The sequence below is a fragment of the Dipodomys merriami genome, unplaced genomic scaffold (genome assembly GCF_024711535.1).
Source record: "Dipodomys merriami isolate MVZ:Mamm:240054 unplaced genomic scaffold, mDipMer1.0.p SCAF_25, whole genome shotgun sequence".
Classification (NCBI taxonomy): domain Eukaryota; kingdom Metazoa; phylum Chordata; class Mammalia; order Rodentia; family Heteromyidae; genus Dipodomys; species Dipodomys merriami.
Genome location: NW_027203937.1, coordinates 14433366 through 14445373, shown reverse-complemented (window position 1 = coordinate 14445373; position 12008 = coordinate 14433366). Strand labels below are relative to the sequence as shown.

Genomic DNA, 12008 nt, shown 5'->3' with positions numbered 1-12008 from the left:
TTTCTTAACAGAAGTTTACCAATTAAGCTGCATCCCTTGCCCATTTTTTGAGATGGAGTCTAGTGAATTTTTCTACCCAGACTGGCCACATGCCATGATCTTCTAGATCCCAGATGTGCACCATCATTGCTTGGCCTTTAGAGATATAATGAACAGAAGGTTTGACTTTTTATGAAATCCTATTTATAACAAAATTTTAGGACTAATTATTTTTGGTGTAAGAAATTAGGGCTAAGAAGATATTGTTCTTTTTCCAGAGATTTAATGCCTTTATTTTTTAATATTTATGTTATGTTTCATCTTTAGGCCCATAATCCATTTTGAGTTAATTTTGTATATGACATAAGATTGAGAGTCATGTAGTCCCCTTCTGCTATTGTGTTTTTCCACACCATGTTTTGCAAAGGTCATTTTTTTTCTTGCATTAAATGATTGTTGCGCTGTATTCTGTAGACTGCTCTATAGCTTTCTATGTCAGTACCAATGCTGTCTTGTTATTATAGTTCCTATTGTAAATACTGAAGTCAAACAGAATAAGTCTTCCAATTTATCAGTGTAGCTTTGGAAATTTTAAGCTTTTGTATTTTTACATAATTTTAGAGATACCTTGTTGATTTCTACCACAAAAAAAGTATGCTAGAATGTTGAATGTGATTAGAGGGAGAGGTGTGGCTCAAGTGGTAGGCACTAAGTTCAGGCCTCTATACTGCAAAAATATTTTTATTATAATTACAGTGACTCTGTAGACTAGACAGTTGATAACAATAGTAAGTCCTCTAAACCTGAGCTTGGCATAATTCTCCCATTTGTTTAGCTTTTCACTAATTTCTCATTTTTTTTTTTTTTTGGTTTTCAATGCATATATACCTTGCTAAATTTAACTATGTTTTTCATTATTTGGGGTGCAATTTTAAATAGCATCAACATTTTTAACATTATATTTTGTTTGCCTCGCTTATTTTTTATTTTTATTTTCCTTTTTTTGTGTGTCTGTGTCAGTTCTGGGGTTTGAACTCAAGGCCTGGGCGCTGAACCTGTGCTTTTTTGCTCAAGTCTAGCAGTCTATCACTTGAGCTACAGCTCCACTTCCAGCTTTTTGATGGTTAATTGGAGATAAGAGTCTCAAGGACTTTCTGCCTAGGCTGGCTTCCAAGTGATTCTCCCATCTCAGCCCTCTGAGTAGCTAGGATTACAGGCATGAGCCACTGGCCCCTGGCTTGTTTTTTTCTTGTTGAATGTCTTCAGATATCAGCATCTGACTTCAGATTTTTACTCAAGTGAGTTAGTTTCTGGCTCTCTAGGTTTGGACTTTTAGAAGGCAGCCTTACTGTCAGCATCTTAGAGCCTGTAGGTGGGGCAGGGTTTCTAAGAGAAGCTAGTGGGTAGAAAGAAATGTTAAATAACAGCAGATTACGAAGTCTGTGGCAAGTAGTAATGCAGAATTCTGTTAAGTTCCTTCTCATCTGTTCTAAGAAAGCTTCTCTGTCTTTTTTTTTTAAGGTTTGAATGTTTCAAGATGAAGAACTCAGTAAATTACCATCTGCTTTTTACCTTAGTTCTATTCAGTTTAATAGTAACCACAGTAAGTCATATTTTGTTTAACAGATTAAGTGAATTTGCTACTTAAGAAGTTTTGCACATTTTGACTTTAATGTTTAGTTTCAGCAGTTCTACTGAAATGTTTCTATACAAAACTGGAATACCACTTTCAGATATTGCTCCTTTGTTTTCTATTCAAGCATTGCTCTCTGTAATTGAAATAACATTTTTTAAAAAGAAGGGATTGAAAAGGGATTGAAAAGAAAAAATTTAAAAAAGAAAATAAAATATTTATTGGCAGTGAAAAATAGTTAATTTTCCTTATGGATGTACATATTACCTCCTATTTGCTAAAAACAAGAGATTGGCTGTGTTCCATTGGTCCTTGTATGACTATATTATTGGCTAGCTTTTCCTAGTAAGTTAATATAGCTTGTCATCTCATCCTACCCTAGTATTTTTTCTCAAATAAATCATGTTTGTATTAAGAAAATATCAATTTCAAAAAATACTAGAAACCTCTATCCTAGACACTAGAAACAAAGATAATCAAGAAATAGTTCCTATCCAAGAAGAATTATTTCTGTTTGGGAAATTAAGCATGTAAACAAAGAATTACATCCCAAGATAGTAACTCTAATAATAGAAATTAAAACTAATTACATAGGGAGGAGATAAAGGAAATTCAAGACCACTTGAATCTAGATGACATCCCACCTATGTCTTCCATTTAAACATTAATTTTTAAGCCTGGCACCAGTGGCTCATACCTGAGATCTGATGGTCATGGTTCAAATCCAGCCTAGGCAGGAAAGATTATGAGACTTATCTCCAAACACCAAAAAGCCATAAGAGGACTCAAGAGGTAGAGTACCAGCCTTGAGCAAAAAAGCTTAGGGATAGTACCGAGGCCATAAGTTCAAGCCCCAGGACCATCACACATACAGAAATTAAAAAACATAATACTGCTTGAAACCAAGCACTAGTGGCTAACACCTCTAATCCTAAACTACCCAGGAAGCTAAGCTCTAGGATCAAAGCCAGCCTGGGTACGAAAGTCCATAAGACTCTTATCTCTAATAAACCACCAAAAAAGCTAGAAGTGGAGCCGTAGCTCCTGTGGTAAAGTGCTGACCTTTAGCATTGACAGTGCCCAGACTCTCAGTTCAAACCCCAGGACTGTTGTGCATATGCATGTGCACATGCGCATGCAAGCACACACATACACGCACACACAACACTACTTGAGCCTAGTGGAATGATACAAGCATGTAATCCCAGCCTGTGGGAGGTTAAAGAAAGAGAATTGAGAGGCCATACTGGACTCCATAAGGAGACCCTGCCCCCACTCCCACCCCCAAAAAGATTCTGGTTGAGTGGGTCGTGGAAAGCTTCAGAGAGTAGTCACTAGAGTTAGATTAGGCATTTGTCAGGTCCCTAGGCAAGAGTGTAATTTGTGTGTGTGTTCATAAGCATTAACCTCAAAACTACAGAGTTAATTACTATAATTACTTAGTGTTTGTCAGACAACTCTCCAAAGTGCTTTGACTCATCACCATAAGTGGAATTGGGGGAGATTTTATCTAGGTAGAGCATATGTTAAGTAGGGAGCAAAGAATAAGCATATGGTGACTTATGTATATGTCAGATTATAAAACACCTTGTATATCTTGTATATGGCTTCAGAGTTCAGGGGTTTTTTTGCCATATTTTTTGAACTCAGGCCCTTATACTTGCTAGGTAGGCACTGTACCACTGAGCTACCCTCCAAATTCTTTTTTTTTTGTCATGGATCTTGAACTCTTGGCCTGGGTGCTGTCCCTGAGCTCTTCAGCTCAAGGATAGTGCTGTACCACTTGAGCCACAGCACCACTTCTGGTTTTCTGGTGATTAATTGGGCTAAGAATCTCATGGACTTTCCTACCTTGGCTGGCTTTCAACCACGATCCTCAGATCTCAGCCTCCTAAGTAGCTAGGATTACAGGTGTGAGCCACCAACACCTGGCTCCAGAATCTTTTTTAACTGCTTGGTTATTTACTTATTTATTTACGTACTTATTTTTTGTGTTGTTGAACTCAGAGCTTTGTGCTTTTGTTTGTCTTCTTTTGCTCATAGCTGGTACTCTACTACTTAAATTATGCCTCCAGTTCCAGCATTTTTCTAGTTATTCAAAGATAATAGTGTAACGTATTTGTCTTCCTGGGCTGGCTTTGAACCGTGATCTTCAGCCTCCTGAGAAGCTAGGATTAAAGATGTGAGCAACTGGCACCTGGCTGAACTGGTTATTTTTGAGACAGGATTTCACTTCCTACTTTAGCACATACTTGGACCACAGTCCTATTTTTCACTTCCCAACAGTTGGTATGACAGACACACACCACCATACTATGTATTACTGAGAAAGGAACTTTAAAACTTTCTACACAGGCTAACCTTGATCTGCAATCCTCCCAATCTCAGCCTTCCAAGTAGCTAGAATTACAGGTGTGAGCCACTGGTGGCCAGCTAAGGGTTTGAAATTTTAGCCTCAAGGTAGTATGGATTCATTAATTGATTTTAAATTGGGGGGCACATAATCAGTTATGTTTTAGAAAGATTACTCTGGTTATCAAGCATGGATTAAATGTGTTGGCTAAAGTTAGGGACTTTTCATATACTTTTGTAAGATGTAAGACTCAAGACTAAATACTACAACTTAGGAGGTGAAAAATATAAGCTGACATAAATTAAAATATGTGGGACATGTGACTATGGATAAAGAGGTTAGAGGTAGACAAAAGTAGGAAAAAGTGGTTTCATACTTTATGGCCTGGCGGTTGCCATTCACAGGATGTCTTAACTATGATAGGAATCTTGAAAGATGAGTAGCTTTTGAAGGAAAGGTAAGGAGTGGGCTTATGATGTCATAACAGTAGAAAAATTAGGTTAACTTAGTAGAATATATTAGGTTTGAGATGCCCAGTATTAATAACAGAAGGCAGGCTGGTCTAAAGATGCAGGTTATGAGCTGGTAGAGTATAGGTCATACTAGAAATGTGGGAATAGAGGGAGTGGCACAGAAATAACATAGACCATTAAAATGACTTAATACATAACCCTATAGAATGGAGACATTGAAGGACAGGTGCAAGAAATGGAGCCAGCAAAAAAGACTGAGAGAAAGCAATCTGAGTTACAGAAAAGTGAACAGAACTTGATATCACAGAATACAAAAATTCCAAGAAAAAGAAAGTACAGTATTAATTGCCTCTGAATGGACAAGGATAGGACTGAAGATTGTTAGTTGAATAAAAATTCTATTTATAAGACTAATATTAATGAGCAGTACATTAATAAAGGCAGAAGCTGATTCCAACTAGTTGAGATGTTAAGTAGGAGGTTTAAAGCTCATTATATATACTATTTTCTTGAGTTTCCATGTTTAACATTAGAGCCTAAAAGTAAGATTTGTGAGATAAGAGTGTTTCTAGGTAAATGGGTAGCTTAGAAACAGGACACTATAAGAAATTTGTTTTAAATCTCTTTCCTCATTGAGTATCCACTGTCTAGACACCTGGATGGATTTTAGCTTTTCATTCCTCATTCCTATTACTCAAATAAAGAAAAGTAAATCCTTTGACTTGCTCAAGACTTGCAGCAATTACATGGCAGAGTTTGAAAATTGTCTCTTGTCTTTAAGTCTAAGTTTTTTCTATTAGAGAATAGCTGTGCTTCAGGGCTGTTAGTATAACTTATTCACGTTTCATGAGTGTCTGTAAATCCTTGTCCCTCCATGATTATGTTACAGAGGCCAGAAAACAGGCCAGAGTACTCTACAACAGATTAGAAATGTTTTGTTTATCATGGCAGCTAGCACTTGGATAAAGCCTCTTGTAGTAGATACTAGCCTCTGTGCCATCCTACCTAATCTGGTTTGACATAGTTGGGATCAGGTCCAAGAAGGATTGGGGAAACAGAAGAGGTTTAAGCTTTGCAGCATACTTAGAATAGGATTTTATTCTCCATAATGCACTTCACTAACCATGTGTCTTTCAACATTTTGCAGGTTTACCTTAAGGTCAAGGAGCCTATTTTCCACCAGGTAATTTTATTTAATTATCACATATTTGATTGTTTAACAGTACATGCCTGCTTTTGTGTTTTCCTAATCTAGGAAATTATAGGCATGTACAACTTTTGAGTATGAAATGCTAGATGTCCTAAGAATATTCAGGGTTTTAAGGGGATTACAAATTCAAGGGTCTACAGAAGCTAGGTATAAATATAAATAATGTTACATATATTGGATATTATATATTATATATAATATATGTTATTATATAATATATACTGTTGTCTACTATTATATATATGTTATCTATACCTGGATGGATTTTAGCAAATACCCAATTATATATTATATAATATATATTATATATATATAATTATATATTATACATATAATTGTATATTATATATCATATAGTATATTATACATATATGATATATAATATATATATTATATATATATGCCAGGGGAGTATACCTTGGACACCAGTGCCAAGGTCTAGTATGTTGAGATTCATCACACCCTGTACAACATTGCTCTTTATAAGCAGAAAGAGCTAGGCAGCACTACACACACACATAAAACATGCACACACAAAGTCTTTTTATCGTGTTATGATAGACAGACTGCAGATTCCTTGAATGTATCTCCCTTAATATATTTTAATAAAATTTTTAAAAACTTTTTGGGGGGTCCGGTCATGGGGCCTGAACTCTGGGCCTGGGCTCTATCCCTCAGCTCTTCAGCTCAAAGCTAGCACTCTACCACTTGAGCCACAGCGCCACTTCCGGCTTTTTTCTTTTTGCTTATGTGGTGCTGAGGAATCGAATCCAGGGCCTCAGGCATGCAAGGCAAGTGCTCTACTACTGAGCCACCTTCCCAGCCCCTTAATAAAATTTTTGAATTGGGAGATTAGTTACATTGAAAGAAGTAAATACGGGAGACTTTGTTATAGGAAATGGTGTTTTAAAGTACATTCCAGTATGTGAAACCAGAATGAAATAAAGTTGTAGCCCATAAGCAAAGAGAGAAATTATTTACTAAGTGCTATACTTCCTATCACAAAGATTTCTAATCTCACCAGCAGACCTACAAATAAATCATTTATTATTGTACACATTTTAAGGGAATGAACTCAGATATTAAATAATGTATCGGCTTGTCTTGTGACACAACTATGTGTTTGGTACTGGAGGTCTAACTCAGAGCCTCCAGAGTGATGGCCTGTTTAAGTGAGATTCTTAGCTCCACACCACTCCCACCCCTACCCCCCACCCCCTGCGCCACACACACACTTAAAGTCATGTAAAAGACAAAAACTGTTCTGGAATAAAGAGGACTTGAGACATAATAACTAAATATGATTCATGACCCTACATTTTCTTTACCTAAAATGAATATTATCAGGAGAACAGAAAAATTTGAATAAAATCATTTAGTATCCTATCAGTGTTAACTTCCAGATTATGTTGTCTATTCTATGGTTATAAAATAGAGTGTTCTTATATTTTAGGAAGTGAAATTGGCACTATTTAAGCAGAGAGATAGTGCACACATGAGTAGCACATGTGTGATAAAATGCTAACATTTAATGAATCTGAATTTAAGTTATAATACTTAAGGTATTTTTCACTCTGTAGACTGAAAATAGCAGGGAAGGGAAAAGAAAGATTTATTATATGACAAGGACACTCCACAGGAAGTGACAAAGGAAATATTTCAGCCCATCTTCCCAGGTATAGAGAAGAGCTTTAGATTTAAATAAAGAAAAATTCAGTTTCCCTGGGGCAAGAAGTATAAATTATTATTAAGCAATCCTAGTCACAGTCCTATTGTTCCTAGAATCCAAGGTAGCTAGATGCAAAGACAGAGCAAACACATGTAAAATGTAGACAGGGATGCCAACTTTTATATGGTGCTTCCACTTAATTTATGGTAAAGTCAGTGCTTTTTAGCCTAAACAGTTCCTAAGTATCTATTACACTAATTTTTTCCTTAGAGGTTAACACAACTATTATGTAATTGCACATTTTAAAAATTATGTTTTTAAAAATATAATGAAAGATAATCATTGTTTATGTTTAATTGACTTTTGACGGCAAAAAGTGCTTTCTTTGCCAAAGAAATGATTGCGCTGACTTCATTTCCTTTTCCTATCCAGGTCATGTATGGAATGTTGGTCTTTACTTTAGTACTTCGATCTATTTATATTGTTACATGGTAAGTAGTTTGGATCAGCAATACTATGACTAAAGTATACTGAAGTTTATAACAAATCTATGAGAGAAATTGAGTAAAACATAATTAACAACATCTCTATGTCCAGAAGAGATGTTGATAGAAAATTATAGCCCAACATTTATTATGATATAAGAATTACTATTTCTTCTAGCAAGTTGTTAATGGTCATTTTATGAAAATGAGAATTCCAAAAATCAAAGAATTTGAAGAAAGCTTAAATTTTTATTTTGACATATTTTTGGATGTATATAATGTTGGTTAGTATATAAAGACCTTGAAAATTCCTATATTAGCCAGGCACCAGTGGCTCATGCCTGTAATCCTAGCTACTAGTAATTTATCACAATAAACTAATCAGAAAAATCCAGAAGTGGCACTGTGGCTCAAGTGGTAGAACACTAGCCTTGAGCACAAAGAGGCTTAGGGACAGCATCTAGGCACTGAGTTCAAGCCCCAGGAATGGCAAAAAAAAAAAAAAAATCCTGTAATAAAGTATTTGCCAGGTACCAGATGGCTGATGCCTACAATTCTGGCTACTCAGGAAGCTGAGAGCTGAGGATCGTGGGTCAAAGCCGGGGCTGGAAAGTCTGTGACACTCTTACCTCTAACTACCAGAAAACCAGAAGGTTGGCACTGTGGCTAAAAGTGATAGAATACTAGCTTTGGGCAAAAAGGGCTCAGGGACAGCACCCAGGGCCTGAGTTCAAGCCCCAGGACAAAAAAGAAAAAGTATATCTTTCTCAAATTTACTTACACTTCAATAAAAGCTGTTGATGGCACAAGTAAAAATAATGTTTTAATGCAAAGTCATCTGGGAAATAAGCCTAAGTATAGTAAGATTTCATGAAGATTTATGAGAATGCCTTAAATAGACGCTGGCTATATAGCAAGTACTTCATAAATAACGATTTGTTCCTTTTCTTTTTAAAAATATTTTGAGTTAATTATAGAAATGTATGCATCTGCAAGAAACAATAGAGATTTTCTGCATCTTTTACCAATTTCTTCCAATGGTGATACCTTACACAATCATAGTACAAAATAACAACTAGATTTTGACATTGATGTAGTTATGATACAAAACATTTCTGTCACCACAAGGATCCCTTTGTTGCCCATTTATAATCACATCTAGTTCTTTCCTACCCCACCCCACCTCCATCGTCTTTCTTAATCTCTGGCTTCCTTTTTTATAGTTTGGTTGTTTCAAGAATGTATGTTATATAAATGTAAACATATAGCATATAGCCTCTGAGATTGTTTTTTCAATTCAGTGTTAATCTCTGAAGATTAATCCAAGTTGCTGGATGTATCAACAGAGTATTCCTTTCTGTGGCTGTTGAGTAACATCCAGATTATTTCCAGTTTGGGGCTATTGTAAAGCTGGTATAAATATCTGCAAGCAGATTTTTATGTGACTATGTCTTTTCCCATCACTGTAGTAAAGGCTCAGAGTGGAATTAGGTAGTATGGCAATCATATTTTTAGTTTTTCTCAGTGTTGAACTATTTTCCAGTATGTCTCTACCATTATATTCACACCAGCAATGTTTGAATGCTCCAGTTTCCCAGCATCCTTAGCAGCATTTAGTGTTGTCACTATTCTTTTTATTTCAGCCATTCTATTGTTTGTACTAATGATACGTACGATCAATTTGCATTTCCCTAATAACTAATGATGTTGAATATATCTTCCTATGTGTATTTGCTATCAGTATGACCTCTTTGGTGAAATACCTGATCATGTCTTTGCCCATGGTTAGCACAGTTTCTCCTGCTTTTACAGTGAATTTTGAGATTCTAATTCTTTGTAAAATACATGGTTCGCAAATAATTTTCTCCTGATCTGTATCTTGGCTTTTCCTCTTCATTGCAGGGCCTTTTAATGAGCAAACATCTTTAATTTTGATGAAGTCAACTTTAGTTCTCTTTTTATCATACTTTTTCTGTCAAATCTAAGAATTCTATATACTTAACTATAGATCCCAAAGATTTTCCTCCTATACTTTTTCTAAAAGATTATGAATTTTTTTTTGGTTGGTTGTGGGGCTTGAACTCAGGGCCTGGGCACTGTCACTCAGCTCTTCAGCTCAAGGCTAGAGCTCTATCATTTGAGCCACAACATCACTTCTGGTTTTCTAGTGGGTAATTGGAGATAAGAGTCTCACGGACTTTCTTGTCCGGGCTGGTTCTGAACTACGATCCTCAAACCTCAGCCTCCTCAGTAGCTAGGATTATAGGCGTGAGCCACTTGCGCCCAGCAGATTATAGATTTTTATAGTTTACATTTAAGTCCATGATTTATTTTTAAATAATTATATAAGGTCTGAGTTGAGGTGCTCTTTTTATCTATGGATTCTAACTGCTACAAGACTACTGATTGAAACACTGCCCTTTCTTCATTGAATTACTCTGGTACCTTTGTGAAAAAATATTTGGGTATACTTGTATGATCCTATTTCTGTTCTATCTATTCATCCATAGATCAATATACCTGTCCCTTTTCTAATACTACACGGTTTAAATTACTATAGTTATACAAGCCTTCAAATCATATAAGTTGATTCCTTTCCATTCTTTTTCAAAACTGTCTCACTGTTCAGATCCTATACCTACCTATCTACCTATCTGCCTGCCTGCCTGCCTGTCTCCTTCCTTCCCTCTCTCCCTCCCTCCCTCCCTCCCTCCTCCCTCCTTTCCTTCCTTCCTTTCTTCCTTCCTTCTTTCCTTCCTTCTTTCCTTCCCAATACAAGGAATCAAATCCAGAGCCTCATACATGATAGGCAAGCACTCTACTACTGAGCTACATTCCCAGCCTCTTTATAAATTTTAGAATAATATTGTTTATATTGAAAGTCCTATTGGGATTTTGATAACTTACTTACATATGCTTCATACTTTCAAGAAAGTTGACATCCTTACTATGCTGAGTCATCCAACCCACCAAGAAATATGTCTCTCAATTTATTTAAAAGTTTTTCTTGGGCTGGGAAGGTGCCTCTGTGGTAAAAGTGCTTCCCTTGCATGCATGAGGCCCTGGGTTCAATTCCTCAGCACCACATAAGCAGAAAAAAAACAGAAGTGGCACTTTGGCTCAAGTGGTAGAGTGCTAGCCTTGAGCTGAAGAGCTGAGGGACAGTGCCCAGGCCCAGAGTTCATGCCCAACCACCGAAAACAAAAAAAAAAAAGAAAGTTTTTCTTTCATCAGCATTGTTTACTTTTCATTTTTAAGCAATTATAAGTTGCATTATGTTTGTTTGTTTTATCTTGCTCATTTTTTTGTGGGGGCCAACAGGAGTCATCAAATCAAGGGCATTGCATATGCTAGTCATTCTACCACCAAGCTTCATCCCAACCCAGTTTTGTATTTTTAAATTGTATGAACTATTCATTGCTATTACATAGCAAAGCAATGTATTGTGTTTTATATTTAGTTTCTATTCTGCTACCTTGCTAAAGTCAGTAGTACAAAGAGTATTTTTGAGATTTATTACAGATGGAAAGTTTGATATTTTCCTCTCTAATATGTATGCTTTTAATTCTTTTTTTTTTCTTTTTGCCTTAACTAGAAAGACCTACCAGGACAATAGGAATTATAAGAGCAGATATCCTTGCTTTGTTCCCAGTTTTAGAGGATAAGCATGCTGTCTGTCACCTTTAAGCACAATGTTAGCAATATGCCTTTTGTAGATGCTCTTTTTATTAAATTGACATTTTTACCTTCTTTTAGTTTGCAAGGTGTGCCGTAACAAAATACTACATATTATATAGCTTAAATAAAAGGCATATATTTTGTGAAAGCCAAAAATAAAAGATTAAGGTAGACTAACCCTTCCTTACCTTTTCCTAGATTGCTGGCTGCATTGTCATTCCTTGACATATAGGCTATGCTTTTGTTGTCACATGGTCTTCTCCCTGTTTTCCTCTCTCTTCGTTATTATGATACCAGTCTTCTTGGAGTAGGACCCTACCCTATTCATTTAAAATTATACCCACAATAACCCTATCAAAACTAAATCACATTCTGAAGTATAGGATTAGGAATTCAACTTTACCATGCCTCATTTAAAATATAATTATCTGAAATATTTTTGTTACATAAGTTCAGAACAAGATCAGACAGAATTAATTATTTTGCTTCAATTGTAATATATTTTTAGAAAACTCTAGAGGAGAGGGA

At 35.8% G+C, this 12008-nt stretch overlaps 1 protein-coding gene across 1 annotated transcript in view; it reads left to right on the top strand.

Annotated features, from left to right (window-relative positions):
- The window catches only part of Acer3 (alkaline ceramidase 3), a 109445-nt gene that overhangs the window by 74105 nt on the left and 23332 nt on the right, over nt 1-12008 (top strand). The window contains exons 5-7 of the mRNA XM_070034955.1: nt 1501-1582; nt 5586-5621; nt 7750-7808. Of these exons, the coding sequence (XP_069891056.1) occupies nt 1501-1582; nt 5586-5621; nt 7750-7808 (177 nt within the window). The remainder of the gene's footprint in view (nt 1-1500; nt 1583-5585; nt 5622-7749; nt 7809-12008) is intronic.